At 49.7% G+C, this 25,259-nt stretch overlaps 1 protein-coding gene across 7 annotated transcripts in view; it reads left to right on the top strand.

Moving 5' to 3' along the window:
* Positions 1 to 25,259, top strand: part of Taf8 (TATA-box binding protein associated factor 8) — a 47,064-nt gene that overhangs the window by 2,632 nt on the left and 19,173 nt on the right. For 2 of the 7 annotated variants that reach the window (XM_076915329.1, XM_076915330.1), the window contains exons 3-9: positions 1,125 to 1,223; positions 1,528 to 1,590; positions 2,975 to 3,099; positions 5,636 to 5,783; positions 6,474 to 6,616; positions 9,747 to 9,886; positions 15,791 to 15,922. In XM_076915329.1, coding sequence (XP_076771444.1) covers positions 1,125 to 1,223; positions 1,528 to 1,590; positions 2,975 to 3,099; positions 5,636 to 5,783; positions 6,474 to 6,616; positions 9,747 to 9,886; positions 15,791 to 15,922 — 850 coding nt within the window. Of the gene's footprint in view, positions 1 to 1,124; positions 1,224 to 1,527; positions 1,591 to 2,974; positions 3,100 to 5,635; positions 5,784 to 6,473; positions 6,617 to 9,746; positions 9,887 to 10,263; positions 11,960 to 15,790; positions 16,266 to 17,854; positions 17,922 to 17,996; positions 18,124 to 25,259 lie in introns of those variants that run through there. The other 5 variants (XM_076915331.1, XM_076915327.1, XM_076915328.1 and 2 more) reach the window with 5 other exon arrangements.

Here is a 25,259-nt window from a genome sequence, read left to right as displayed (position 1 = left end):
AAGGCGTGCGCCACCACTGCCCGGCTCGAATTTCATTCCTTTTGAAGGTTGACCACATACTTCATTTGTAGTTGGGTATGGTGGGCACACTGTAATCCTAGTCCTTGGGAGGTGGAGGCAGGAATATCAGAAGTTCAAGTGCGGTCTCTGCTGCACATGGAGTTTAGACTATATGAGAACCTGTCTCAAAATTAACGAACAAACCCGCTCCATTGTGTGTTTATATCTGAATTGGTTTAGCCATTATTCATCTGTCAGTGGCTAGATCTTTCTCACCTTTTGATTGTTGTGAATATTGTAAATGTAGCTTTTATTTGCCTGATGTAATTGTTAGTTTAGGGGCTTACCGCCTCAGTCTGCTAACTTAGGCCTAGTCCTGGAAGCTTCTAGCCTCCATACAATCTTATCTGGGCCTAGAATGTTTTCAGCCTCTGAGACTTACTGCTGAATAAGCTCACCCCTTCCTAGTTCTTCTTGAACTCTGACTGGCTGTTCACCTCAGCTGTTCTGACTCAAACGCCTCTCTAAGCATACTGAATCTGGCTTCTCTCAGTTCCTTACTGAATTGCTGTGCTTGGCTTTATACTGACTTGGACAGTCTGTTCTCTTCTGGCTCCTCATTCTCTGGCTGGTTCCGTCTTTACCTGTGTCTAGCTTGTCCTCTCTATAACTGTCCCAGTAAAACAACCTCCCTTCCTCTTTCTCTCTCTGCACTGCCCCTGAAGTAGCTTCCCTTTCCTCTCTCTCCTTTTGAGAGTTGGGCATATCCTAGTTTGTCAAATCTTTCTCTGATTCGTCACTTTGTCTGTCACTCAATTAGACATCACTTTTAAACATGGGTGCTTCCTTCTACAAACTAACTTTACTTTCATTGTTTGGTGTGCACTAAGGCTGAGCCACAGCACAACTAGAAACAGGTTTTTCTAGTAAACACCACAATCTCAGAGCTCATAGTGTGATCAAATATCCTGGGACAGAATTTGTACTGCTGTTTTTGAATGCACACAAGTGCCTGTTTGAGCCCTGCCTTTGGTCATTTGGGCATATATATAAAGTATAACTTGCAGCCCACCTGGTAATCTTATTTTGAACTTTGGAGAACCTCTGGCCTTTTACCCTTGTAGACATCTCAGAAATCGGGAGAAGTGCCAAGTCATACTGCGAGCACACAGCCAGGACCCAGCCCACACTGTCGGACATCGTGGTCACACTGGTTGAAATGGGTAAGTGTGTTCCAGTGTAGGGTCACCAGGAAGTGGGGGAAGCCTTGGGCTCTCCGTGTCTGCTGAGTATTCTTGCATTCCATCCTATTTTCCCTGATCTGCTTTTAGTTAGAACGTTATGAAGAAGGAGTCCTTTGACCCTGTCTCAGAGACCTCCTAAGTCCTTGTGGGAGTTCTCGTAAGAAGAGGCAGAATAGTGGCTAAGCTGGGAGTTTGAGCCTTTCCGCACAGATAGCTCCCGTCTTCCTGTTTAGTATCATGCCAGCATCGGAACATGGCAATGACCTTTTTTTTTTGTCCCTAGGCTTCAATGTTGACACTCTACCTGCTTATGCAAAACGGTCTCAGAGGATGGTCATCACTGCACGTAAGAGGCTTTGAACCCGGATTGTAGTGTGCCTTGGTGGGAGAAGGGGGCAGGCATCAGAGTGTCAGCTGTTCCCTTGTTGCGGGCTCCCTCCCAGTCCTTGGGGTGGTGAGCTGGTCTTGTCCGTGGAGCAGGATTAGAATGCAGAGCTCAGTCTCCAGGCGCCTGAACTGTGTCTGAGCTACTGCAGTTGCAGTTTAGCCCTGGAGAGCAGATGACCGTACAAAAACTATGGCGGTTCTTGCTTCTCTAGATCAGGGTTGGCAAACTCTGTGGTCTGTGGACAAAATGTGCTTGCTTTTGTAAGTGACAGTTTATTGTCGGCTTATTTACTTTCTATCTGTGATTGCTTTCACGTTACAGAGGCAGGGTCTGTGGCTCGAATAATCTGAACTGCTGCTGTTTGGTGGATGGACCTGTAACCCTGGCACATGGGGGTGCTCTAGCGTTGTAGTGCACTGTAGGTAGTGAGGGCTGTGCTAGCCTGAGCTACATAGCTGGGCCTTGGGCTCAAAAGACAAGCAAACAAAAGAAATCTAAAATATTTATCATGTATCCTTTTATGTAAAAAGTTTTAGTCTGTTTTAGATAAAAGTGAGTCCCATAAGCTAAGTAGGGAGTAACTGCTTTGTTAGTGTTAGGACTTGAGGTGAAAACGTTGTACTTGTTTTTGTTTGTTTGGTTTGGTTTGGTTTGGGACAGGGTTTCTTTCTGTAGCCTTGGCTGTCCTGGAACTCAAAAGTCACTTTTTCCCCCATTGACATGTGTGCGAATGTGTTCATGCCATGGCATGCCGGTGGAGAGCAGAGGACAACTTTGTGGAGTTGGCTGTCTCCCTCCACTATGTGGGTTCTAGAGACTGGCTCAGTGAGCTACCTCCCTACCCACAATGGAGAGAAACAGTGGAAAGTGTGTTTCCTTCCCTCTGGCAGTTAAGCCCACACTCCTCCCAGTTTAGTACTGGTTATTTGGGGTGAACGCTCACAGTATGTGCTGGGGACTAGACCCCAGAGCCCCTGCATGCTGAACATGTGCTGCACCACTAAAAGCTATTCCTAGTGCCAGCCTGCCCTGGACAGACAGCCACAGCCCCCCACAGTCCTTAGTGAGCTTCCGTGTTCTTTTTATGTAGTGCTTTGGTGACAGCCACTCTGCTGCTGATGCAAGAGGCTTGCAGCCAGGTTGTCACAGATTGAAGTATCAGGCGAGATTACTTGGCAGGGCAGAGCATTGTTTGCTGATCTGGGAAGGTTATGGAAGGCCTTTGGTCAATAGGATTACAAAGTGCTTAATTGTGGTCCAGAGAGAAGAGAGGGATTTGACAGAGACCATCATCTGTAGAATGTAGGGGTTGGAGATGTAACTAGTTGCAATTGTGTTGCAGCTCCGGTGACCAATCAGCCAGTGACACCCAAGGCCCTCACTGCGGGGCAGAACCGACCCCACCCACCACACATCCCCAGCCATTTCCCTGAGTTTCCGGACCCTCATACCTACATCAAAACCCCGGTGAGTTCTGGAGCTGCCCAGGGCCAGTGTGTCTGTGAGTCCCAGTTGATGAGGGTTGCAGCGGAGAGTGTCCTTCAGCTCTCTGAAGACGGTCCTACAGGGATGCCAGCTTGTTATGGGTCATGGTGGCTCACCGGCCCTTAGAAGGCTGAGGCAGAATGGTCGCTATGCATTTGAGGCCAGCCTATGCTACAGAGTAAGATGTTTTCTCACAAAGAGAGACGGAAGGGGGAGAACACAAAGTAAAGCAATCTGACCAGAAGAGTTAGGAATTATTTAAAGGTTTTATGTGTGTGAGTGTTTCATCTGTGTGTATGTCTGTGCACCTGCTGCCCACAAAGGCCAGGAGAAGGCATTGGATCTCCTGGAATTGGATGTGAGTGCTGGGAATTGAGCCCAGGACCTCTGAAAGAGCAGCCACTCTTAAGCATTGAGCCATCTCTCCAGCCACTGACAGTTAGGATCTTTACGTTGCCAGCACAAGAAATTGCTTCTCCCACCAAACACAAAGCTCCTTAGCCACACAGAACAAATCTGGGAGGCTGTTCCACATGTTTGTGCTGGTTCTTGGTAAGATGACTGGTTGCCGTGGTGGTCTTGCATGTACTTTCTGGATTTCCCAATACACAAAGTCATTTTGACCCAGGAGAAAGTTGGTTGAAATAAATAGATGAATTACTTGAATATCATGGAGAACCGGCTGTACCAAGCTCATGCTGTCCTTTCATCGTGCTTGGTGAGCAGTGCCACCTTCCCTCGGGCGTGTTGTGTCTCCACAGATAGAACTTGCCACATTTCCTTTGAGCAGGAGTAAAGTGCAGAGTGTAGGTCTTCAGGGAAGCCTCTCCATGGTGCAGGCTTCAGGGAAGGATCTGTTACAGCCATTGTCCTGCACTGCAGTCTCTCAGAGTTCTGCAGACAGATGACGTAGAACAGTACAGAATTCCTTAGTTAACAGGCCTAAGGGCCAGAAGTTCAAAATCAAGGTGTTATCAGGGCCATGTTCCCTCTAACACCTGTAGGGAATCTGCTTGCCTTGCTCTAGCTGAGGGATGCCAGTGTCTCACCAGCATCTCTCCAGCGTCTCTTGGTTTTTAGGCATGTCACTCCAGTCTTCAAGTCCCCACGTGATGCTCCTGTCTACCTCTACAGTTTAAAATACTTTGTCCAAAAAAAAAAAAAAAAAAGTTATTTGTTGACAATAGAGGTGCATACTTTTAATCCCAGCTCTCTGGAGGCAGAGACAGGGGATCTGTGTGAGTTAACTAACCTGCTTTACAGAATGAGTTCCAGGATAGCCAAGGCTACCCAGTGAAACCCTGTCTCAAAAAACCAAAAATAAATAGAATACTTTGTCTTCCTATAAAGATACCATGACTTCTTCCTAATTGATGACATCATTGGTGACTCTGTTGCCAAGTAAGGTCATATGAGATGCCAGGAGTTGGAAGTTCACTGCATCTAAACACTTTTTTATGGGAATACAATTTAATACATAGTGTTAATCCCTCTTTTATATAGTGTGTTAATGGATCCTGACAATAAAAATAACAAAGAAAATCCTTTTAGTGTTGGTTGTTTGAGACTGAGTCTCGCCGGGCGGTGGTGGCGCACGCCTTTAATCCCAGCACTTGAGAGCCAGAGGCAGAGACAGGATTTCTGAGTTCGAGGCCAACTCTGGTCTACAGAGTTCCAGGGAAACCCTGTCTCGAAAAACAAAAAAAGAAAAAAAAGAAAGAGAAAAAAAAAAGAGAGAGAGAGAGACTGAATCTCAGGCAGCTCAGGTTAGCCTCTGATACAGGATGTTGTTAAAGTTGACTTTAGACTTCAGGTCCTCTTGCCTCTACCTCTGAAGTGCTGAGGTTACGAGTATACGCGTGTACGCCTGCATCAAAGTGCTTAGTTATGAGTATTGTCATGTAACCTTCGAGCCATGTGGTCCTGATGACAGCTCAGATGCTCAGGCTTAGTGCACACCCTTACCTGGTGAGCCATCTCACCCTCACCTGTATTTCATTTCTCTCTCCTTCCTCCTCCCTCTGTGTCCCTCCCTTTCTTAGACCAGGCTGGCCTTGACCTCACTGATCACCTGCCTGAGTGTGCCACCGGGCCCAGTATTCCACACATGTAGCGGGAGGGGAGTCTTTTGGACCAATGTGTCTGCTTGGAGAGGGTGGATTTAAGACAAGGGGTGGTACATTATGCAGATGCACATGGGCCACCATTCATACACTGTAGGTGCCAAGTTAGGGGTCCTTGACGGTTCTCAGTCTTCTCTCAGGATCTGTGTCCTGCACCTGAAGCTACTGTGGAGGTTCAGTGAAGACGCAGTCAGCTGTGTGGTAACTGTCTGCAGTTCTCTCAGTGAATGTGTGTATATGGAGATGTCCTCTGCTGTCTGCTGCTCTTGACATGTCTTTGCTCTAACGTTAGTGAGCAGGTCGTGGTCTCAGAAGGACATAGCTGCAGCAAGGCAGGGCCTGAGGAGAGCTGCGGGTGGCAGGAGCTCAGCCTGCTGTCTCTGTTGTTCTCCTAGACATACCGTGAGCCGGTGTCTGACTACCAGGTCCTTCGGGAAAAGGCTGCATCTCAGAGGCGAGACGTGGAGCGAGCACTCACCCGCTTCATGGCCAAGACAGGCGAGACCCAGAGTCTTTTCAAGGATGACGTCAGCACTTTCCCCCGTGAGAGTCACCCTCTGGGCACCCTGTTGCTTGAGATAATCACACCCACCATCTTTCCTTTCAGTGCAGTGGGCGAGATGAGTATGCCTTCTTGGTTTTCTCTAGTGCACTCTATCCTTCAGATCTGTGGCTCCTTCCCTCATATCCCAGGAACCTATTCCTACCCGATGATTCCCCAACAGAAAGCCTCTCATATATTGTCTGCAGTGAGTTTAGGTTTAGCTTGCAGTGGCTGAGCCCTGAACAGCAGAGAGCCTGCTGGGGGGAAGTGTTGTCTCAGGTGGCAGGAGGAACACTGGCTTCTGCAGCCAGTTGCTCATCAGTGCCCTTTCTTGTCACATCTTGGGCCACTTTTAGGCTTTGGTGACCAACTCATTTATCTCTGTAGGCGACCTCCAGAGATGTAAAGCTGAATGTGGAGGTTTGGCTCATTTATTCAGTAAGCATCCACTGAGTGCCTGCTGGGTGCTGGCTCTGCAGTCATTGGGGACAAAGATCACCAGGTGCTAACCATTCCCCACACAGCACCTCATGCAGCCCTTCCAGACCCGTGGGTTAGTAACCCTTAGGTTTGCCTTTCAGAACGCGAGGTGTCTGGCAAAGGGAAAGTAACAAAGGTCATGGTGACTGGGCAGCATTCAAACCTGCCTTCCTCTCTTGACAGACTCACATCTTTTTTCAAATTCCTAGTGATTGCTGCCAGACCTTTCACCATCCCCTACCTCACGGCCTTGCTTCCCTCTGAGCTGGAGATACAGCAGATGGAAGAGACCGACTCCTCGGAGCAGGACGAGCAGACAGATACAGAGAACATCGCTCTTCATAGCAGCACGGTGGGTTCTCCCCTCTGCCTACCTCTCACAGTACTCGGTCCCTGCCCCTGGGAACTGAACAGGGCCGACCCCAGGCCTCTGGCTGTCTATTAGAAACTTGCATGCTGGGCTGTGTGACCAGCCTCCATCATGAGAGACACATCCTGGGGACTCACACATTTAGCAAATGTTGAATGGCAGACCCTGGTGCCTGGTGCTGAGGAACTAGTGGGAGGCAGGACAGGCAAAGCCCCACCTCAGGAGCTGAAGAGATCAGACATGGGTCTGTGGTGGTGGTGAAGGGATTAGAGGTGACATTTGGGTAAAGACCCGAGGAGACTAACACCTGTATGTGTCTCTGGAGTTTCCAGGCAAGGGGTAGGGTAGAGCACTTGCAGGGCCAGCCTGAGGTAGAGTGAGCTAACTCACGGTACCCCCTGTTGTGGTAGGTTGCACAGCCATGCTCTTCCATACAAAGTGCAATAAAGAAGACTGTTGTTACTATTATGGTGGCCTGCAGAATGTAATCATGTGTTAGAAATCCTGATCTTGCCTCTGCCTGCTAAGTGCTGGGATTACAACACAGTCACATCTCACCCTGGGACCAATTTTAACCTGCCTCCTTGTTTCCTGATGTGAGGGTGTCTCTCAGGCACTGTTGCTGTGGGACACTTTAACCCTGACCTCTTCCTCCCTGTCCTTAAACATAAGGGAACAATGAGTTTAGAGTGGCCAGTGGTTTCTTGTTCTTTGTTCTGTCACTGGAACTAGCTCTCCTGTAGGCAGCCAAGAAGTTTCAACTTTGTGTACCAATCATGTACCCAGTAAGCACGTGTTCTGCAGTGAGCATGTGTTGGGTCCTGTCGTGGCTGCTCAGGGTACAGCAGTGACCCCAGTAGATAAAACCTCTGCTCCTGAGAGCCTGTAAAGTCACCCTCACATATTCAAGATGAAACAGCAGATGGTGAAGATGGGGCTCTGCTTCCCATAACAGCACTCAGGGTGGACCACCAAGCGGAGACTTGAAGGGGAGAGGAGAGCTGAGCCATGATACTGGCTGCAGATGAGGGAGGGCCTGAGGAACATCTTCGGCTGGGATGGAAGACCAGGGAGGGAAGAGAAAGGAAGGGCCGGTGGGATGGGCCAGTGGGATGGGCCAGTGGGATGGGCCAGTGGGATGGGCCAGTGGGATGGGCCAGCTGCTTCAGGAGCTGGGTGAGCAGAGTTGCAGGGGGTCACGGAGCCAGGGAGGGACACTTGTCAACTTCTGGGAGCATTGTTGATGGCTCTGGTGACAGTGGGTCCCAGAGGGAACGCTGCCCTGTTAGGAAGCTGTTACAGGGATGTAGGCCAGGGACAAGTGTGGGTCCCTCTCCTCAGGTGGTCACAGCAGAGGCAGTGCAAATGGTCGGATTGTATCGTAAGTAAAGCCAAGAGGCCGCCCTAACAGATGGGGTTTAGTGCAGGAAAGAGACAGGGGGCTGCAGGACTCGCCGGCTCAGGCACCTAAGGGTGGTGGCTGTCCCACAGTGGGGAGTCAGGTAGAGCATGCGAGGAAAGCTGAGGCACACTGAACGTGTGGTACCTGCGAGATACTTGTGTGAAGCTGTCAGGTAAGCACTTAGGGGTTTGAGCTGGGACTGGCGGTGACAGAGGGGACAGGTTGCATTGGACTTGGAGCCTTTGGCATGGAAGCAGAAGCCACAGCTGGGAGACAGGTAGGGGTTGTTGGTGTGCCTCTACACCAAGAGCCCATTGTATTTCCTGTTTCGAGGCTGTGTCTGAAGGGAACAGATCGTAGCAGTACCATTTCCACAAGCTGTCCTTGGTAGAGAGACACCTAACATCTAATTTGTGGGGCCCTTCATATCACTCTCACAGATTGTCTTAGAACATGTTTAAGGTACAGTTGAAGCAGCCTTTGGTAACTTTGGGGTTTGGATATGGAGGAGTGGTGGACTGAGGGAATGGTAGGCAGTCCTCTGTTAGGCCCATAAGAACTCAGATAGGCCAGGAGCTGAGGGTCAGACAGACCTTCCCCATACCTGGCCCCCATCAGTGTGGTTGGTCTTATGGCTCTGGTTTTGAAGAGAAACTCTCCAGTGGCTTTAGTGTGGGAGGACTCAGGCACATCACTGTACAGGGTTGGCTTTGCCAGGGAGATCAGAGTTAATGGATAGTGCAGAGATGTTGCAACCTAGAGCCATCCAGAGCGTTGAGGCCCAGTAAACCAGAGAGACTGGTGTGTGCACCCCAGCCCAGCTATCCCTTGACATGAAGCCTCTATTCCTTTTTTTGCCATCTGGTCACAATATGACAGCTCAGTATCACAGCTACTCCTGGTTGCAATCTGAGGCCTCCTTTAAACTCTCAGTTCCCCAGGGCACCTGTGGGGTGTGTCACCAGGGGGCGCTACAGGTCAGCTTCTGGTCAGTGGGCCTGAGCAGCCAGGTCAGGCTTTGGGTGTGGTGGTCCATGCCCTGGCCCTGCTGCCACTGCTCGATAAAGAAGTCCAGAGACAAAAATGAGAGACAGCGTGTGGGGACTGGAGGAGAGTGTACATATGAAGAAGGAAGGAAAATCAACCACTCATGCCTCCAGGACAGTTTCTAAATTTAAAGTCATGGACTCTGCTCTTCCTTGCTGAGCTTCACTTCAGGATTCCAGAAAGTTCTTGAATATGCTGGAATATGGTCATTGGTTCTTTGTTCCAAATGCCAGAAATGAGAGATTTGGGGAAATATATTAGACCTATGTTACTTTGGGTCTAGGAGACAGCCTGTGCATTGATTGTTCTGGCCCTGTGTCCCTCACTCCAAGATACCCATGGTCACTTCTTTCCTCAACCCATTGGGTTAGACTTCCTCCCTGAAGCATGTAAATTCTAACGTCCTAGGTTTTCATTCTTTCTGTCCCATTCTGAAGATGTCAAGGACCCTAGAGTCTGTCGTTGGTCAGAGCTCACAGTTTCTCCCTTTAGAGCCAGCCACTGCCCGGGTCTCCTCACGGCGGGCAGAGATGGTAGCACTGGAAAGAGGGTGCTCCTGTCTTCTCGTTTCTCAGTAGAGACACCAGAGGTGGTTCTTGTCCTGGGCACAGTCTCCTTCCTCATGCCACTGGTGTTCTGCTTTATTCCGGCTTTTGCTCAAAGGATGATTCCGGAGCTGAGAAGGAGAATGCTTCTGTCCTGCAGCAGAACTCCTCCTTGTCTGGCAGCCGGAACGGGGAAGAGAGCCTCATCGATAACCCCTATCTGCGGCCAGTGAAGAAGCCCAAGATCCGGAGGAAGAAGTGAGTGAGTGGGAGGCGGCTCTGGCCTGCTCCGGCCTGCTCCGGCCTGCTCCGGCCTGCTCTGGCCTGCTTTGGCTTCCTCTGGCCTGCTCTGGCCTGCTTTGGCTTCCTCTGGACTGCTCTGGCCTGCTCTGGCCTGCTCTGGCCTGCTCTGGCCTGCTCCGGCCTGCTTGTCTGCTCCTTGGTAGGAATAGGCTGGCCAATGTGTAGCTTGCTGGGTACTGCATGAGCAAGAGGAAGGCTTCCTCTGCTTCTCTTCCTTGGCTCCCACGTGCACCACTGCACTTCAGTGGCTGTATCTTGCCAGCCCTAGGCTGCTCTCACCTAGGAGAGCAGGAGGGGCCCGCAGCAGCCTCTGTGGTTCTTCTTCTTTCTAGGTCCCTCTCGTGACCTGAGAAGGAAGCTGCCCAGTAAAGGAGAGAACACCGCTTTCCTGGGGGAGTGAGATCACAGAGGGAAGAGGAGGGCGGTATCCTTCTGGCCGTGTCATTTTAGTAGCAACTTGTGTCTGAAGACAGCCTGTTGTGCTTGAGTGTGGGTGGAGGAAGCCATGGTGCAGTGAAGGGCTGCTCTGTCCCCTGACCAAACTGTCATAACAGGCCAGGGACTTCTAGTGACTCTGTTGATCAATCATGGGACTTGATTCCTTTGGAACCTGGAGGGCCAGGGAAGAAGCAGAAATAAGGCTCTGTGCTCTGCTGAGAAGAAGGCCAGGTGTATCTTCCAGACCTCCTGGATTCCTCTCACTGACATACTAACCCAGAATTTCTTACTTCTCACCTGGGCCCCAAGATCCCTGCTGAGTGGATGGAAAGTCTTTGCATCTCATGTGTTGGAAACAGGCCCACAGCTCACCTTTGATCTGGGCTGCCAGGAGCTAGGAGCACAGGTGTCAGTATCGATGGCAGTGACCATGGGGTAGCCTTGATCTCCGAGCAGCATTTGATTAAAGCTGACCACGATGGAATCGAAGCACCCTCTGGGAAAGCTGCTCTGACCAGAAGCTGTGATATAGTTAGTTATCAGTGACTTAAAAAGGAGCCATGGATTTTAAACACCATGAAGAGGACTTAGCAAGAAGGAGGGGACCAAGCTTAGCTGAGAAATCCAGATGCGGTAGAGAGCTACATGCCCACCTGCTGGAGGGAGGGGCTGAGAGGACCCTGCTGAGGCATCAGAATCCCCCTCCTCCACCTCCCTGGAGAGAAGACCCACTTTCCCACTAATCATAAGTTGTGCCTCCCAGGAAGAATGGCAGGGACCTGTGGAAATTGACACAAAATGGCTGAGTTGTTCCTTGGGTTGGAATGCCTCCTCCATCCTGTGACTACTGCTTCAGCTCCTTCAGTCTTGCTCACTCTTTCTCTTCTCACCCCTCATGTTTCAGAGACAGGCTCTGCCTGTAGCCCAAGCTATCCCAGAACTCAGTGTCTTCCTGCCACCTGCTGCAGGTACACATGTGAACCACCATGCTTGGCTTCCAGTTAGCTGTAGGGGCTCCACCTTCCCTGCTGATCTCGGAGGTCTTTGGTCCCCCTTGCCTGGAGGGAAAGAGCTCTGTCTGGAAGTGAAGGACAAGGAGGGGGAGAAAATGAGCTTTCTCAACTGTGGACCAAACAGGAATGTTTTCCTTGTGACTCAGAACTTCCAGGTCAGGACAGGAAGACTGACTTGTGTGGTTCCTGAGAGCTTGGGATACACTTGGCAGCTCTGGCCAGTCAGTTGAAATCCAGTCACGATAAGATGGGACACACCTTGCTGTTCCTGTATGTCCAGTGAGCACATCTGTAATTCCGGCACCATTATCACAGTTGAAGCTCAAGGCCTGTTGAGAATATTGTGCGAGGTGGGCGTGGGAGGGGCTCTGTCCATGACCTCAGAACTGCGCCACTGTCTTCCTCTGGGAAGAGAGATGCTCGGACATGGACCTGAGTGAGGATGTGTTAAAGCAATGTATGTGTATATTTATATATTTCTATTTTTTATAATTGGGGGGTCTTATTGGAAAGAAAAATAAAGTGTGATTTATGAAAGGCCTGTAATAAAATTCATAATAAAAACTTTGTAAATGAATCTGCCGGGCAGTGGTGGTGCACACCTTTAATCCCAGCACTTGGGAGGCAGAGGCAGGAGGATTTCTGAGTTCGAGGCCAGCCTGGTCTACAGAGTGAGTTCCAGGACAGCCAGGTCTACACAGAGAAACCCTGTCTCAAAAAAAACAAAAACAAAACAAACAAACAAACAAAAAAGAATCTGACATAGGGCTTTTCAATGGGTTGGCAAAGAAGTACTGTGCACAGCTTTTCCTGTAACTTTCTTCAGACATGTTCTCTGCATGCTGAGTAATGGTAACACATCTGCAGTCTCAGTATTTGGGATACTGAGTTCAAGGCCAGCCTAGATTGTATAGTAAGCCCCAGCCTCAAAACCAGAACAAGTTGTTGGTGCTTATTTGTTGTTTTATTAAGATTTTTGATATGTTACATGTATCTGCATGCATATATGTGTATGTGTGTGCGTGGTTTCCTCAGGTCAGAAGAGAATGGTAGGTATGCTGGCGTGGAGGTTATGAGCTGCCATGTGTGTGCTGAGCCATCTCTCCAGCCCCAAGGCTTTAGGTTGTTTTGTTTTGTTTCTTTAAATGGCCAGGGTAGAATTTGTTCTGTAACCCAGGCTGCTAGGAGTCCTCCTGCCTCAAGCTTCCTAGGTAGCTGTGATCCCGGTCCCCAGGCCCAGCCCGTATATTTTAAACACAGAAATTCATGTCCTTTGTCTACCTCCAACGCCTAACACCTTGTCAGTTCTAACTCATCTCTCTGCCTCCACATGCTATCTCACTGTGTACCCCTAACTGGCCTTAGTAAGCCAGGCTGGCTTCAAACTCAGATCTGTCTACCTCTGTGTCCCAAATGCTGGGATCAAAGGAAAGCCTCCTTGGAGGCCAGAAGAGGGAGGCCTTGGAGCTGGAGTTAGAACAAATTGAGATCTGTCAACTATGGATGCTGAGAATCCATCTGAGATTCTTGGCGAGAGTAGTAGTCGCTTTTAACCTCTTAACCTCTCTAGCTGCTCCTCCAGCCCCTTCCCAGGGCCCTGGGGATGCTAGACAGGCTCCCTTCCACTGAGCTACACTCCCATCTCAGGGCGATACTCTTGCTAGCCACAGTTGTGTTTTAAACATCCCAGATCATGAACACTCACATAGCCTCTAAAAGCAAATACTCTGGCTCTGGAGATAGCAAACTACTGAGCAATACTGAGCGCCTTATGTGACACGGTCACTTTTGTAGCCAGCCCTAGATGCCCACTGCCAAGTGCTCTTCAGGCCCTGGGTCAGGCCAGCCTCTGCTGGGGTGCGACCAGTAGGTTGTCACTTTCTCTTTGACCTTGTTCCTTTACCTTCTGTGCCGATGTCCTCGGCCAACACCTTGGTTTTTCTTTGATGGCTTTTCCCTTGTGCCTACCAAACCAGGGAGGGTCCCGGAAGTGCCATCTCTCATGTCAGGGGTATGGTTCCTCTGGTTCTTCACCTCTGGACGTTACCACCCAGCTGGTCTCAGCATCCAACTGTACCCAGTTGTCTGGTTTTTGTTGTTGTTTGTTTTTTGTTTGTTTATTTTTGAGATAGGGGCTCTCTGCGTAGCCCTGTCATGGGCTGTCCTAGAACTCTGTGAAGAGCAGAGTGACCCCACACTCACAGAGATCTTCCCAAGTGCTAGGATTAAACATGGTTATACTTGTAATAGCACATCAGGTTGAACTTGACTTAATGGTTCTACCCAATCACATCCTCTCTATCCCACTTCAGGCGGAGCTCAGAGACGAGCACTGAGCATGCAGTCCTGCCTTGCTGACTTTGGGGTAGGACTGCAGACTGGGCAGCGTGGACTGACTTCCAAGTCCCCTGCATAGACCACGCCAGGGTCTTGTCCATTTTATCTAGACAGCACATCTTCCTCCCTGGCCAGTCTGATGCTGCCCCACCCAGATGTGCAGGCTCCCTGCTCTTCTCCAGCTGCATCTCTGCCCATTCTTGGCCCTCCCGGAGACCGCCGCTCCTAGTCCGATCTGGCCAGTGAGGTCCCCTGACAGTTCTGTGTTCTTTCATGAGTCACTCATGTATGCATGGCACTGTGCCGTCTCTAAAGATGCTCTGCTGAACAGGACATAGCTCCTGCCTCCAGGGAATCCACTCTAGTGGGAAACTACAAAAGTAAAAGCATTATAGGCTGTAGAGGGTGCCGGACGGGGCTCCTACCCTGCAGGGAGAAAGCCTTCACTTGGCTCCTAGGTGTGATCTGCCTCTGCTTCCAGACCTTCTGTCTGTCCCCCATTCCACCTTTCCCTTGTCCAGTCACTCAAACAGCAGTTGAGCTGCCTCTAAGGGGGACTATTTGGATACCGACACTGACAAATACCAGGGCGGTCCCAGGTCCCTGCTCTTACAGTGTGTGTGTGTGTGGGGGGTGTTGGGTGGACAACCCACAACACACATGGTATGTCAGTCCCTCCCGTGGTGCCGTTAGAGCCCTGGAGGAAAGCAGTGCCAGTCACGGTGCTGGAGAATTTAAGGACAGGGGACAAGGAAAATAAAACCCATAAGGGGTGGGTAGTGTGCAAAGCCTGGGCTAGTAACACGGGGAGCAGGCAGTTGCCAGAACCCTCACAGAAACCAAGCAGGCTCTGTGGCCTGTGGGGAGGGGCCAGCGGGGGAGGGCCCAGCCAGAGAACCGAATGACCTGCGCTTTAAAAAAAAAGCTCGAGAAGAATGTTCAGGAAATGCTGCCATCTTTGTGGAAAGAGAACAGCAAACACAAGCATGCTCTTGGTCAGAGGCCCCCAGACTGCAGGCAGAAGAGCGGGGGAGGGTCAAGGAGGATGGCATCACTCCACGACAAGGTCTTGGGATGCTGCTTAAAGGGAGATGAGTAGGAGAGGACCATAGGCAGGACCAGGAGCAAGGTTACAGGGAGTATGAGTTCTCACAGTCAACTCCACAGAGGGTGGCATTTTCCAATGTGATTTATGGCAGGGTGTGTGTGTGTTTGTGTGTGTGTGTGGGGGGGGGGCAGCTAGCTATTCAAGAACTGGGGGGAGGTTGGTCCCAGCCCTAGAGAGCCGGAGTGTACCTGTACCTAAGGAGAGGTAGGAAACAGAAACCTACTGATAACCCGGATGACACCCTCCTGCCTGGCCTGTGTTGCCAGGGAGATGAGTAAACACACAGGAACCAGTTCTACCTCCTCTGACCAAAAGAAAGGAGGAGGGCTGGTCTGAGGCCTGAAGCCTCTGCTGAAATCCCAGTGGGGTGGGGTTGGCCAAGTGAGCCTTTGGAAGAGGAGGGTAAGCCGAGGGAGGAGGGGAGGGCAAGCGAGGTGCAGCTTGGAGCCATCTTGAGAGGCCTCAACTTCAGTCCTGTTTGGGCCTGAGGCTCTTGCCCCATCTCTGTGGAGGCCAGTGTAGTGTCAGTTGTAAGGAGCCTTTGCCCTTGTAAAACCAGATTATACCAGGCTGGCGGGGTGGGAGGTGGGGGCTTTCTGTCAATTCCGAATCAGAGAATCAGGACTATCCCAGGAAAGGGCAGCTAGAGCTGGTGAGCCTTCCCACTCCGGGGAGCAGCACACTCCTTCAGCCCGAGGGTCCCAGGGTTGCCAAATGCTTTACAGAATTTCCCTTTCTCTTTTTAGGAGCTGGGGATAGGGACCCAGGGCCTTGTGCACTGTTGGGCACGCTCTCTACCACTGCATGGCATCTCCAGCCCAGAGGCATGCCCAGGGCACAACAGGCTCCTCAGAGGCTCTTCCCAGTGTCTTTGTAGGAACAAGAAGAGCCTGAACCTTCCTTGTTTATTGCTGCCTCTAAATTTTCCTGGTGACAGGTTTATCATTCTTCTGTTTCACTCAGAGTCACCCAGAAGCGAGTGCTTAAGTCGCTGACCATCAGCTTGCACAGCCCCAGCTGCAAGTCTGGGGAGAGGAACCAGCCTGCAGGTACAGATCTGCCATGGACCCCTCCGGCTCTGGAAACCAGCACAAGGTATTTCCCCTCCTGGTGCTTATGGTTTAGGTCATCTCCATTTGCTTACGTCATTTGTTCCTTCTTTGTTAGAGGTTATTTTATTTCACTGTGAACAGATGATACATGTGTTCAACACAGAACTTGAAAGACAGAAAAAGATATAATAAATACTTTCCTCTCCCATCCCAGGCTCTTGGGTCTCCCCCTGATGAGTCAGTATGGTTTTATGTGCCAAACACACATGTAAATATATCTCTTTTATAACGTGATAGATACTGTATAAACAGTATTTTTCTTCTAGTGGTTAGTGTGTCCTCCGTGCCAATAATAAAGAATTTTTTTCTGATTCAAGACTCTACAATGCTGTGACATAGGCTCTCCCTCCACTCATCCAGGTGACTTGTTAGGTGACACATGAGGCCTTTACACCTTCTGTTTTTTTGGGGAAGGGTTGTTTGTTTATTTGTTTTTCAAGAAAGAGTTTCTCTGTGTAGCCCTGGATGTCATAGAACTAGCTCTGTAGACCAGGCTGGCCTCAAACTGAGAGATCCACTTACTTCTGCTTCTCAAGTGCTGGGACTTAAGGTGAGGTGTGCGCCACCATGACCTGCCTTTCCTTGTTTGTTTGTGTTTTTTTTTTTTTAGATTTAGTTTTAGCCAGGTATAGTGGCATACATATTTAATCCCAGCATTTGGAGACAGAGGCAGGCAGATCTCTCTGAGTTCAAGGCTAGCCTAGTCTACATAGGGAGTTCCAGGATAGCCAGGACTGTTTAGAGACACTCTGTCTCAAAATAAATAAAAAGATTTATTTTCTCTCTCTCTCTCTCTCTCTCTCTCTCTCTCTCTCTCTCTCTCTCTCTCTCTCTCTGTGTGTGTGTGTGTGTGTGTGAGAGAGAGAGAGAGAGAGAGAGAGAGAGAGAGAGAGAGAGAGAGAGAGAGAGAGAGAGAAGAGTAAAGAGTGGAGGGGTGTGTGCATGTGGGACAGGTACCCACTGAAGCCAAAAGGGGGCACCAGATCCCCTGGAGTTGGTGATACAGGCAGTTGAAACTGATGTGGATGCTGGGAATGAAATGTGCATCTTCTGGAAGAGCAAGCGGTGCATGGGTTTTTTCCATTTGAGGATCTATCTGGTTTACTTTATGAGTGCTTTGCTTGTATGTACATATGTGCACCACCTGTGCATAGGACCCACAGAGGGCAGGAGGGGGCATTAGACCCCCTAGAACTGGAGTTACAGATGGTCGTGAACCACCATGAGGGTGCTGGGAGCTGAACCTGTAAGCCCCTCTGTAAGAGCAACAAGTGCCCTTTAAATACAAAGCCATTTTGTCAACATTGCCCCCCGCCCCAGCTCTTTTGTGTGTCCATTCAGTGAATCTCTGTGTGTGTGACTTTGCTGCAAATGCCTGCTAAACAGGTCAACCAGTTCTGAGTCTGCCCGTTCACATTCAGTGAGTGAGTGCCTGCCTCCTCACCATGCCAGTGGCTTGAGACCTGTGAAAGCCTACTGGTCTGATGGTAGGAGCAGTGTCTTACCATGGCCTCATCCCAGTGTCAGTCAGTGCTCCCTGTGCGGGTCATCACAGACAAGCATGGGCTCATCTGTGTGGTGTGTGGTGACATCTGCAGACACATGCTGTAGTACCTGGCATCTCAGAGGAGTGTGCACAGTCTCCTTCTGGGCTGGGACTGGTGACAATTGAGTTGGACATTCAAAGTGACCAAGTCAAGAAAAGGAAGGGGGGGAGGGAGGGAGGGAGGGAGGAAGGGAAGGACTAGGTAGAGAGGAGAGGACACAGAATACCGTGTCTCAGACTGAGCGTGGCCATGGTGGTGTGGCTGCAAACAGACCCAAGAGCTTTCTGGCCTCACCATGGAGTTTGCATTTTGATCAGAAACCATGATACACTTACTTTGTGTCTTGTTTTTGATTTTGCTGCCCTTAGATTTGCTATGAATGATGGTTTTGAACTGAGAATCCTCGTGTGCGCCTCCTAAGTGCAGGGATTGCAGATATAGGCCTGCACCTGGCCCAAGATGTTCGTTGTTTTACTTTATTTCTGTTTGTTTGTTTGTTTATTTAAATAGGTTCTCTCTCTTTAGCCCTGGCTGTCCTGGAACTCACTATGTAGACCAAGCTGGGTTTGAACTCACAGAGATCCATCTGCCTTTGCCTCCCAAGTCCTGGGATTAAATGTGTGCAGCACCACACTCAGCTTCCTGTTGCTTTTTAAAAATGTATTTTCATTACATTTATATAAATATATTTGTATACATTAATAAGTGTGTATGCTGCTGTGAATAAGGGGGCCAGAGGACAGCTTTCCAGAATCATTTGTCTCCCTTCCATCGTGTGGGTCCCAGGGATCAGACTCAGGTTGTCAGTTCTGACAGCCTTTACCCTCTAAGCCATATTCCGGCCCCCAGGATGTGAGGCACTGTGGTAAGCATGTAAACAGACCAAATCACACTCCTCGATCTCAGCCCAGGAGTGAAGTACAATTCTCCTGGGTCACACATACGTTACTGTTACTTCATTTCTTTTTTTTCTTTTCTTTTTTGTTGTTTTTTGTTTTTTTTGTTTGTTTGTTTTGTTTTGTTTGTTTGTTTGTTTTTTGTTTTTTGAGACAGGGTTTCTCTGTGTAGCCCTGGCTGTCCTGGAACTCACTCTGTAGATCAGGCTGGCCTCGAACTCAGAAATCCACCTGCCTCTGCCTCCCAAGTGCTGGGATTAAAGGCGTGCGCCACCACCGCCCGGCCTCGTTACTTCATTTCTTAGTGCAAGAGGAAATGGGCTTGAAGCTAAGTGGCTTGCATGCAGTCACCATGCTGTCAGCTGCTAGGTGGGGAGGGGGCCGGCCTTTGAGGCCACACTCCTGTATTAATTAATGTCCCTCCCTTTATGGTGCAGGCTGAGCAATGTTCACTGGCATTCCTGCCCGTCACCCTAACCAATTAAACATGTCCCATACCCTTGACCTAAGCTTTCTCAAAATGTGTCTAGTATTTCCCTGTCCCCCTCCTCCTTTTTGATGTGGCTGGGTGGGTTGAGGCAAAGTCTCACTATGTCACCTGTGTTGCCCTGAACTCACTATATAGCCTAGGCTGACCTCAAAGTGAAACCATCCTGCCTCGGCCTTCTGAGAGCAGACTACAACAGATGCCCACACTCAGTTTCTCTCTCCTGACTAAACTGATCTTAAACTGAGCATAGTTGGCAAAGTATGGCTCAGTTCACTATGTGGTCCAGGCTGTCCTCCAGCTCACAGAAATCCTCCTGTCTCAGTCCCCCAAATGTTGGGATTACAGGGGTTAGACCAACACTCCTACCCTCCACCCCCTGACACACACACGTGCACACCTTACTATTTCTAGGGGGTCATTCCTGGTACGTAAGCAGCAGCCTTATTGGCTTGCGTGAGTGTAGAGCGTCCTCACACATGCCTCATTTTAACAGATTGCCTGTTGTTTACAGAAATTGCGCTGTCATCAGCAAACAATGCTATGACGGCACGATGTCATTGTACTAGCCTATCTGAAGCCAACATCATCACCGCGCGCACACACACATGCGAGCACATGCATGCACTCGAGTGTGTTGTGTGTGTGAGTATGTATGTGTGTGAGTGTGTGTGTGAGTATGTATGTAGCAGGAGTCGTAGGTATTGTGAGCTGCTTAATCTCGGGTGCTGGGGTTTGAACTCCCGTCCTGAGCAGCGACCACTCTTAATGGATGAGATGTCTCTCTAGTCTCAGTGCTAATTTTTAGGCTTCAAAACCTCAGGACCTGTGTTTGTTTGTTTGTTTGTTTGTTTTTAAAAAGCTTCTCTTGGCCGTGAGTCTCCATGGATAGAGCTTTGTTCCAGCAACCAGACGGCTTGAGACAGTGGCTACTGCCAAATGCCCTCACTAGGGCGGTGGCACATTAGCTTCTCTCCAGGATTGGAAAAAAAAAAAAAATCAAAAAACCAAAAACCTGGTTTCCCACACTGCAGCCAACACCACATGTTTTAATCTCCTGCCGATCTGATAAGTGAAAAACAGTTTTCAGAAGCGTTTCGTATTGTGCCTAATGGGATAATGAGGCAGCGTTCCCACAGAGCGATGTTTGAGATGGCATCCCTAGTGGACAGCCTCCTGAGGAGTGAGCCAAGATGACCTCTGAGCCTATTCTCACCTTCCCCGGAATGCCTGGAAGCTGCCAGTCATTCTGCCCAGGAATTACACTGGTGTGCACAGTGTGAAGCTAGCTGCTTCAGAAACTCAGCCTTCCCACAGGGTGAGCTCCCCTCTGCTCCCCCAGTCTACGCCCACCTTCTCTCCAGAGCGAGCAGCTGTCTCTTCCCTGATGGCTAAAGAATCAAGCAAAGTAGCAAAGTGGTGTTCCTTTCACTGCCGTTCCCCAGGCAGATTCTCTTATTTTATTTGTATTTGTCTGTCTGTCATTTCTTTATTCAGACAGGATTTCTCTGTGTAGCCCTGGCTGTCCTGGAACTTGCTCTCTAGATCAGGCTGGCCTTGAATTCAGAGATCCACCGGCCTCTGCCTCCTGAGTGCCAGGATTAAAGGTTTGGGCCACAACTGCCTGGCTTATTTTAATTTTAAAAATAGTTTTTTTTTTTTTAATTCTTATTTTATGATTGGGTATCTCGCCTGCCTATATATCTGTGCTTTGTATGTGTAGAGCCCATGGAATTCAGAAGAGGGTGCCAGTCCCCCTGGAACTGAACGGTTGTAACATGGGTGTGGGGTACATTGCACCAGCAGCTAATACTCTTAACCTCCGAGTGGTCTCTGCAGCCTCTTGTGGGGTTGTTATCGATCATCACTCTGATGATGTTATTCTTAGATAGACTTTGGATTCGGTAAGAACGGAACCAGGCATTCACTTCTTTCCAGCTTCACTGTCATGGGGTTAACTTAGGGGCAGCTTTTCTTCCTTCCTCTCTTTATTTTCTCTCCTTCCTTCCTTCCTTCCTTCCTTCCTTCCTTCCTTCCTTCCTTCCTTCCTTCCTTTATTTCATGCAAGACAAGATCTCATGTAGCCCAGGTTGGCCTTGAACATACTAGATAGCCTTGGGGTCAGGAATGGTGACCAATGTCTGAAAACTCAATGCCTAGGAGGCAGAGGCTGGATAGAAGGTCAGCCTCAGTGACAATTCAAGTTTGAGTCAAGCCTGGGCTAATGAGACACTCTCTCCAAACAAGTACAACCAAAACTAGCCTTGAACTTCTTGTCCTCCTGCCTCCTGCTCCCAAGTGCTGGGTCACACACAGGTGGGTGACAGCCACCGTGCCCAGTGACTAGGGAACACTTGGTGGCAAGTTTTCTAGCTAAGTTTGTGTGAATGAACCAGGAAGTAAGAGGCAGAATGTCCAGGAAAAGTAAAATCTCAGTATGTATGGTGGTGTGTGTGTGTATGTATGCACATCTGTGTGCACATGTCTGCACATGTGTGTATGTGTGTATGAACATGTGTGAGCACATGTGTATATGGTGGTGTATGTACATGTGCTTATGTATGTATGTATATATGGTGGTCTGTGTGCACATCTGTGTACTAGAGTAAACTCTAGTAAACAGGCCAGTTGTTATTCAACAATAAGTATTTTCATACTTTTTATTAGGTCATAACTTAAAAGCACTTTATTTGGTCAGGGCTGAGGCAGGGTTTCTCTGTGTAACAACCCTGGCTGTCCTGGAATTCATTCTATAGACCAGGCTGGCCTCGAACTCACAGAGATCCGCCTGCCTCTGCCTCCCAGGTGCTGGGACTAAAGGTGTGCATCTCTACCACCTGGCTTTAAAGGCATTTTATAACAAAAACAGTAAGTCACAAAATATATGAAATTAAAAAGCAGAGAGGGAGCTGGAGAGATGGCTCAGCAGTTAAGAGAATTTCCTGCTCTCACAGAGGACCAGTGTTTGCTTCCCAGCACCCAAATTACAATCAAGGCTGACAATTCCAGTTCCAGGGGATTCAGTGCCCTCTTATGGCCTCTCTGAGCATCTGCACACATGTGAGAGAGATTACATGCGCGCGCGCACACACACACACACACACGTAATTAAAAAAAAATTTTTTTTTAAAAAGTAGAGTCCAGAGCCTGTGGTGGTTATATATACCCATAACCCTAACATTCCAGAGTCAGAGGCAGGAGGATTGCCTCAGTTGCCTGGACTATAGCAAGACTCCCCCTGTGCCCCCCCCCAAAAAAAAAAACTAATGAAAGAAAGAAAAAAAATAGAGTCAAACTTGAGGGTGCACACCTTTAATTCCCACACCCAAGAAGGGGAGGCAGGAGGATTATTCAAACTGCCAAGTTTGAGACTAACCTGGGATACACAGTATCAACCAGGCAGAGTTATGTAACAAGAGTCCATGTCAAACCCCTGTTAAAGCAAAGCGACACACAACACCAAGCCAGAGGAGGGTGGCCATGAATAATTCAGTGTGGAAGTCAGGAGCAGGCTTGGAGTAAACAAGGAAATGCAGTGTGTGTCAGATCGTGGTAACCCTAAGGGAAACACCATAAACGACAGTATCGAGAGTAAGCATGTAGGAACAAGGTAAATGGTTTTTTTAATGGGGTGGAAGGGAAGGCTTTCCTGCTCCAGGAGGGTGACATTTGAATCTAGACCAAATAACTGGGAAAATAACTTTTGGGCTAAAGGCCCTGAGGCAGGAGCAGGCTTAGGTATCTGGGACTCAGCTCAGCTGGGCAGTTGTCAGACGTGAGATGACTTCAGGTGGCCATGGAGAAATAATGCTGGCTGGTGTTCAGGGCAGAGCTGTGGAGTCGTGGGGTGGGGGTGGGAGCTACTCTCTTCTCCAGGCTTAACCTTGTGAGGGTCCAGGGAGAGAAACTAGCTCGCTTACTTGAAGGGAGGGCTGACAAGCTGAGACTTGCCACTGCAGCCGTAAGCTATGCTTAGGTTCTTTCTGTTTCTCTCAGTGTGGTGACCCAGCCTTTCCTGTCCCCCACTCGCTCCCCCAGACATAGGAGCACCGTGGCAATGGGGACCACTGACATGTGTGACGTCAGCACACATGTGACATGTATGATGCTTTACCTGACTAGACGTGGGTGTGCTAGGGTCCCCCAGACACCTCCAGCCATGCTGCATTAACCTGGGAGAAGCTTTGCTGGGGAGGCCAAGTATGATGAGACACTCCTATAGTCCCAGCACTCTGGAAGCTAAGGGAGGAAAATTGCCTGAAGTGCAAGATCCACCAGGGAAGCTAATGCACACCTTTAGCCCCAGCATGAGGGAGGTGGAGGCAGGTGGATCTCTGCGAGTTTAGTAACACCCTGTCTTTAAACAGTTTGCCTGGGCTGTATGGTTCCCAGCATCCACATGCTGGCTCAAAACCACCCTGAATTCATGGTCCGGAAGACCAGATGCCCTCTTCTGGTCAGCTCAGGCACTGCATGCACACAGTACACATACATACAGGCAACACACACACACACACACACACACACACACACAATAAGTCTTTTCAAAAAGGAAGTGTGCTGAAGGTAAAATCTGGTTAGTAGACTTCTTCCTTAGCATGAATGGGGGCCAGGGTTCAGTCCCCAGCAGTGTATAAACCAGGTGTGCCAGCTTGGATGGTGGAGGCAGGAATTTAGGGTCATCCTCAGCTACTGTCATTCTAGGCTAGCCTGGGTTAGCAGGTTTAGTGGCAAGCACCTTTACCCACCGAGCCGTCTCTCCAGTCTAAAGTGTAGGGTTTCTCCTCCTCAATGCTGCTGACATTTGGGGCTCAATTTTGGGGAATGGCACTGTGCATCTTGACCTACTTAGCACCCCGGGCCTCTGCCTAGTGAAGGCTGCTCCTCCAAGTGTCAGCAAAACCGTGTCTCCAGACATTGCCACTGCCCTGCTGGGGACCACGGTCAACCCCAAGGCAAGAAGCACTGAACGTAAGTCTAACCCCAGGGCTGTGTGTCTGGGTGCCAGCGAGAAAATGCTGGAAATGAAGTCCAAGCAGTAGAGACCTCCTCCAGACTAGAACATGTCTTCCTTGCCCAGAACGGTTTCTCTGAATGTTCCAGGAGAGGATTTTGAAGCCTTCAAAGCCCAAAGCTTGACTACGTACACAGGAACCCTGGTTGTACCCGTGCTAGCTAGCTCAGACTACGTACACAGGAATCCTGGTTGTACCCGTGCTAGCTAGCTCAGACTACGTACACAGGAACCCTGGTTGTACCCGTGCTAGCTAGCTCAGACTATGTACACAGGAATCCTGGTTTTTCCCGTGCTAGCTAGCTCAGTATGGTTCTTAGTTTTTACTTATTTACTTACTTTTCAGAGAGCGTCTCACAGTACAGCCTGGAACTCTTGCTATGTATACAAGGCTGGTAAAGTTCCTGTGTGTGTGTGTGTGTGTGTGTGTGTGTGTGTGCATGTGCGTGTGCGCGTGCGCGCGCGCGTGTGCTGCAGGAAACCTTGGGACAGGTTTCTTCGCTATTTGGTGATGAAGGTGCTTATATCCTGGGTTGTAAGGAGGACCATGGGAAAGGATGTGGGGGAGGGAAAGCGGTTGTAATCGTCCCTGGTTCTGAGCCAGCTGCTATGAGAGCAATCCCTCTGGAGATGGAAGATTCAGTGTAAGGGAGCCCCGTGGAAGTGCCCTAGGGAAGGGGAGGTGAAAGGGGGCCAGAGAGGAGCTGCCTAGCTTTCAGTGAATGGGGTCCTGAGCCGCCATGATCCTTCAGGGCTGAGGAAGAGGACTGCTCAACAGTAAGGGGCGTGGCCTTGGGTGGGGCAACTCTCTTAAGGGGGAGACTCCAGTGAGGTGAGTAGGGCCACTTCTGGCCTCTGGAGGTATGAGGGCTTAGGCTAGGTGTGTAGCTCAGTGATACAGCACCTGCCTGCACCAAGCAAGAATGGCCCCAGTGTCTACCCTAGTACCACAAGGTGTGTCTTTGGTGCGTGGACGTGGTGATGGTCCGTAGAGGTAGAGTCCACCGTGTGAGCTGATACCGGGGACTTGCTCTCAGTCTGACTGGCCGTGTTCCTGACTGTTCGCAAGCCACCTTCCTCTTCCCTTGTCTGTCTTTCTTGGAACAAGAATCTGGACAGGTGCAGGCACACGTACACACATCACACTGCCCTGGAGGCAGAGGGCAGATCAGGAGGTGGTTCCCGCCTCCCTCCAGCTGTGTGGCCTGAGACATTTGCACTGTGGGAACTGTAGTTTCTTCACAGGGAGCTGAGTGAGATTATCTGCTGAGAGAGCTGAGCAGACAGTTCTCAGATGTGTACCTGCCATACCTGGGAACTGGTTAGAAATAAGCCTCAGGAGCTCATCTTCACAAGAACTCCAGTGCATCCCATGC

This window comes from Arvicanthis niloticus, chromosome 17, assembly GCF_011762505.2.
Source record: "Arvicanthis niloticus isolate mArvNil1 chromosome 17, mArvNil1.pat.X, whole genome shotgun sequence".
In the NCBI taxonomy this organism is placed as follows: domain Eukaryota; kingdom Metazoa; phylum Chordata; class Mammalia; order Rodentia; family Muridae; genus Arvicanthis; species Arvicanthis niloticus.
The sequence above is the reverse complement of the archived record's forward strand: the minus strand, read 5'-3'. Positions and strand labels throughout refer to the sequence as shown.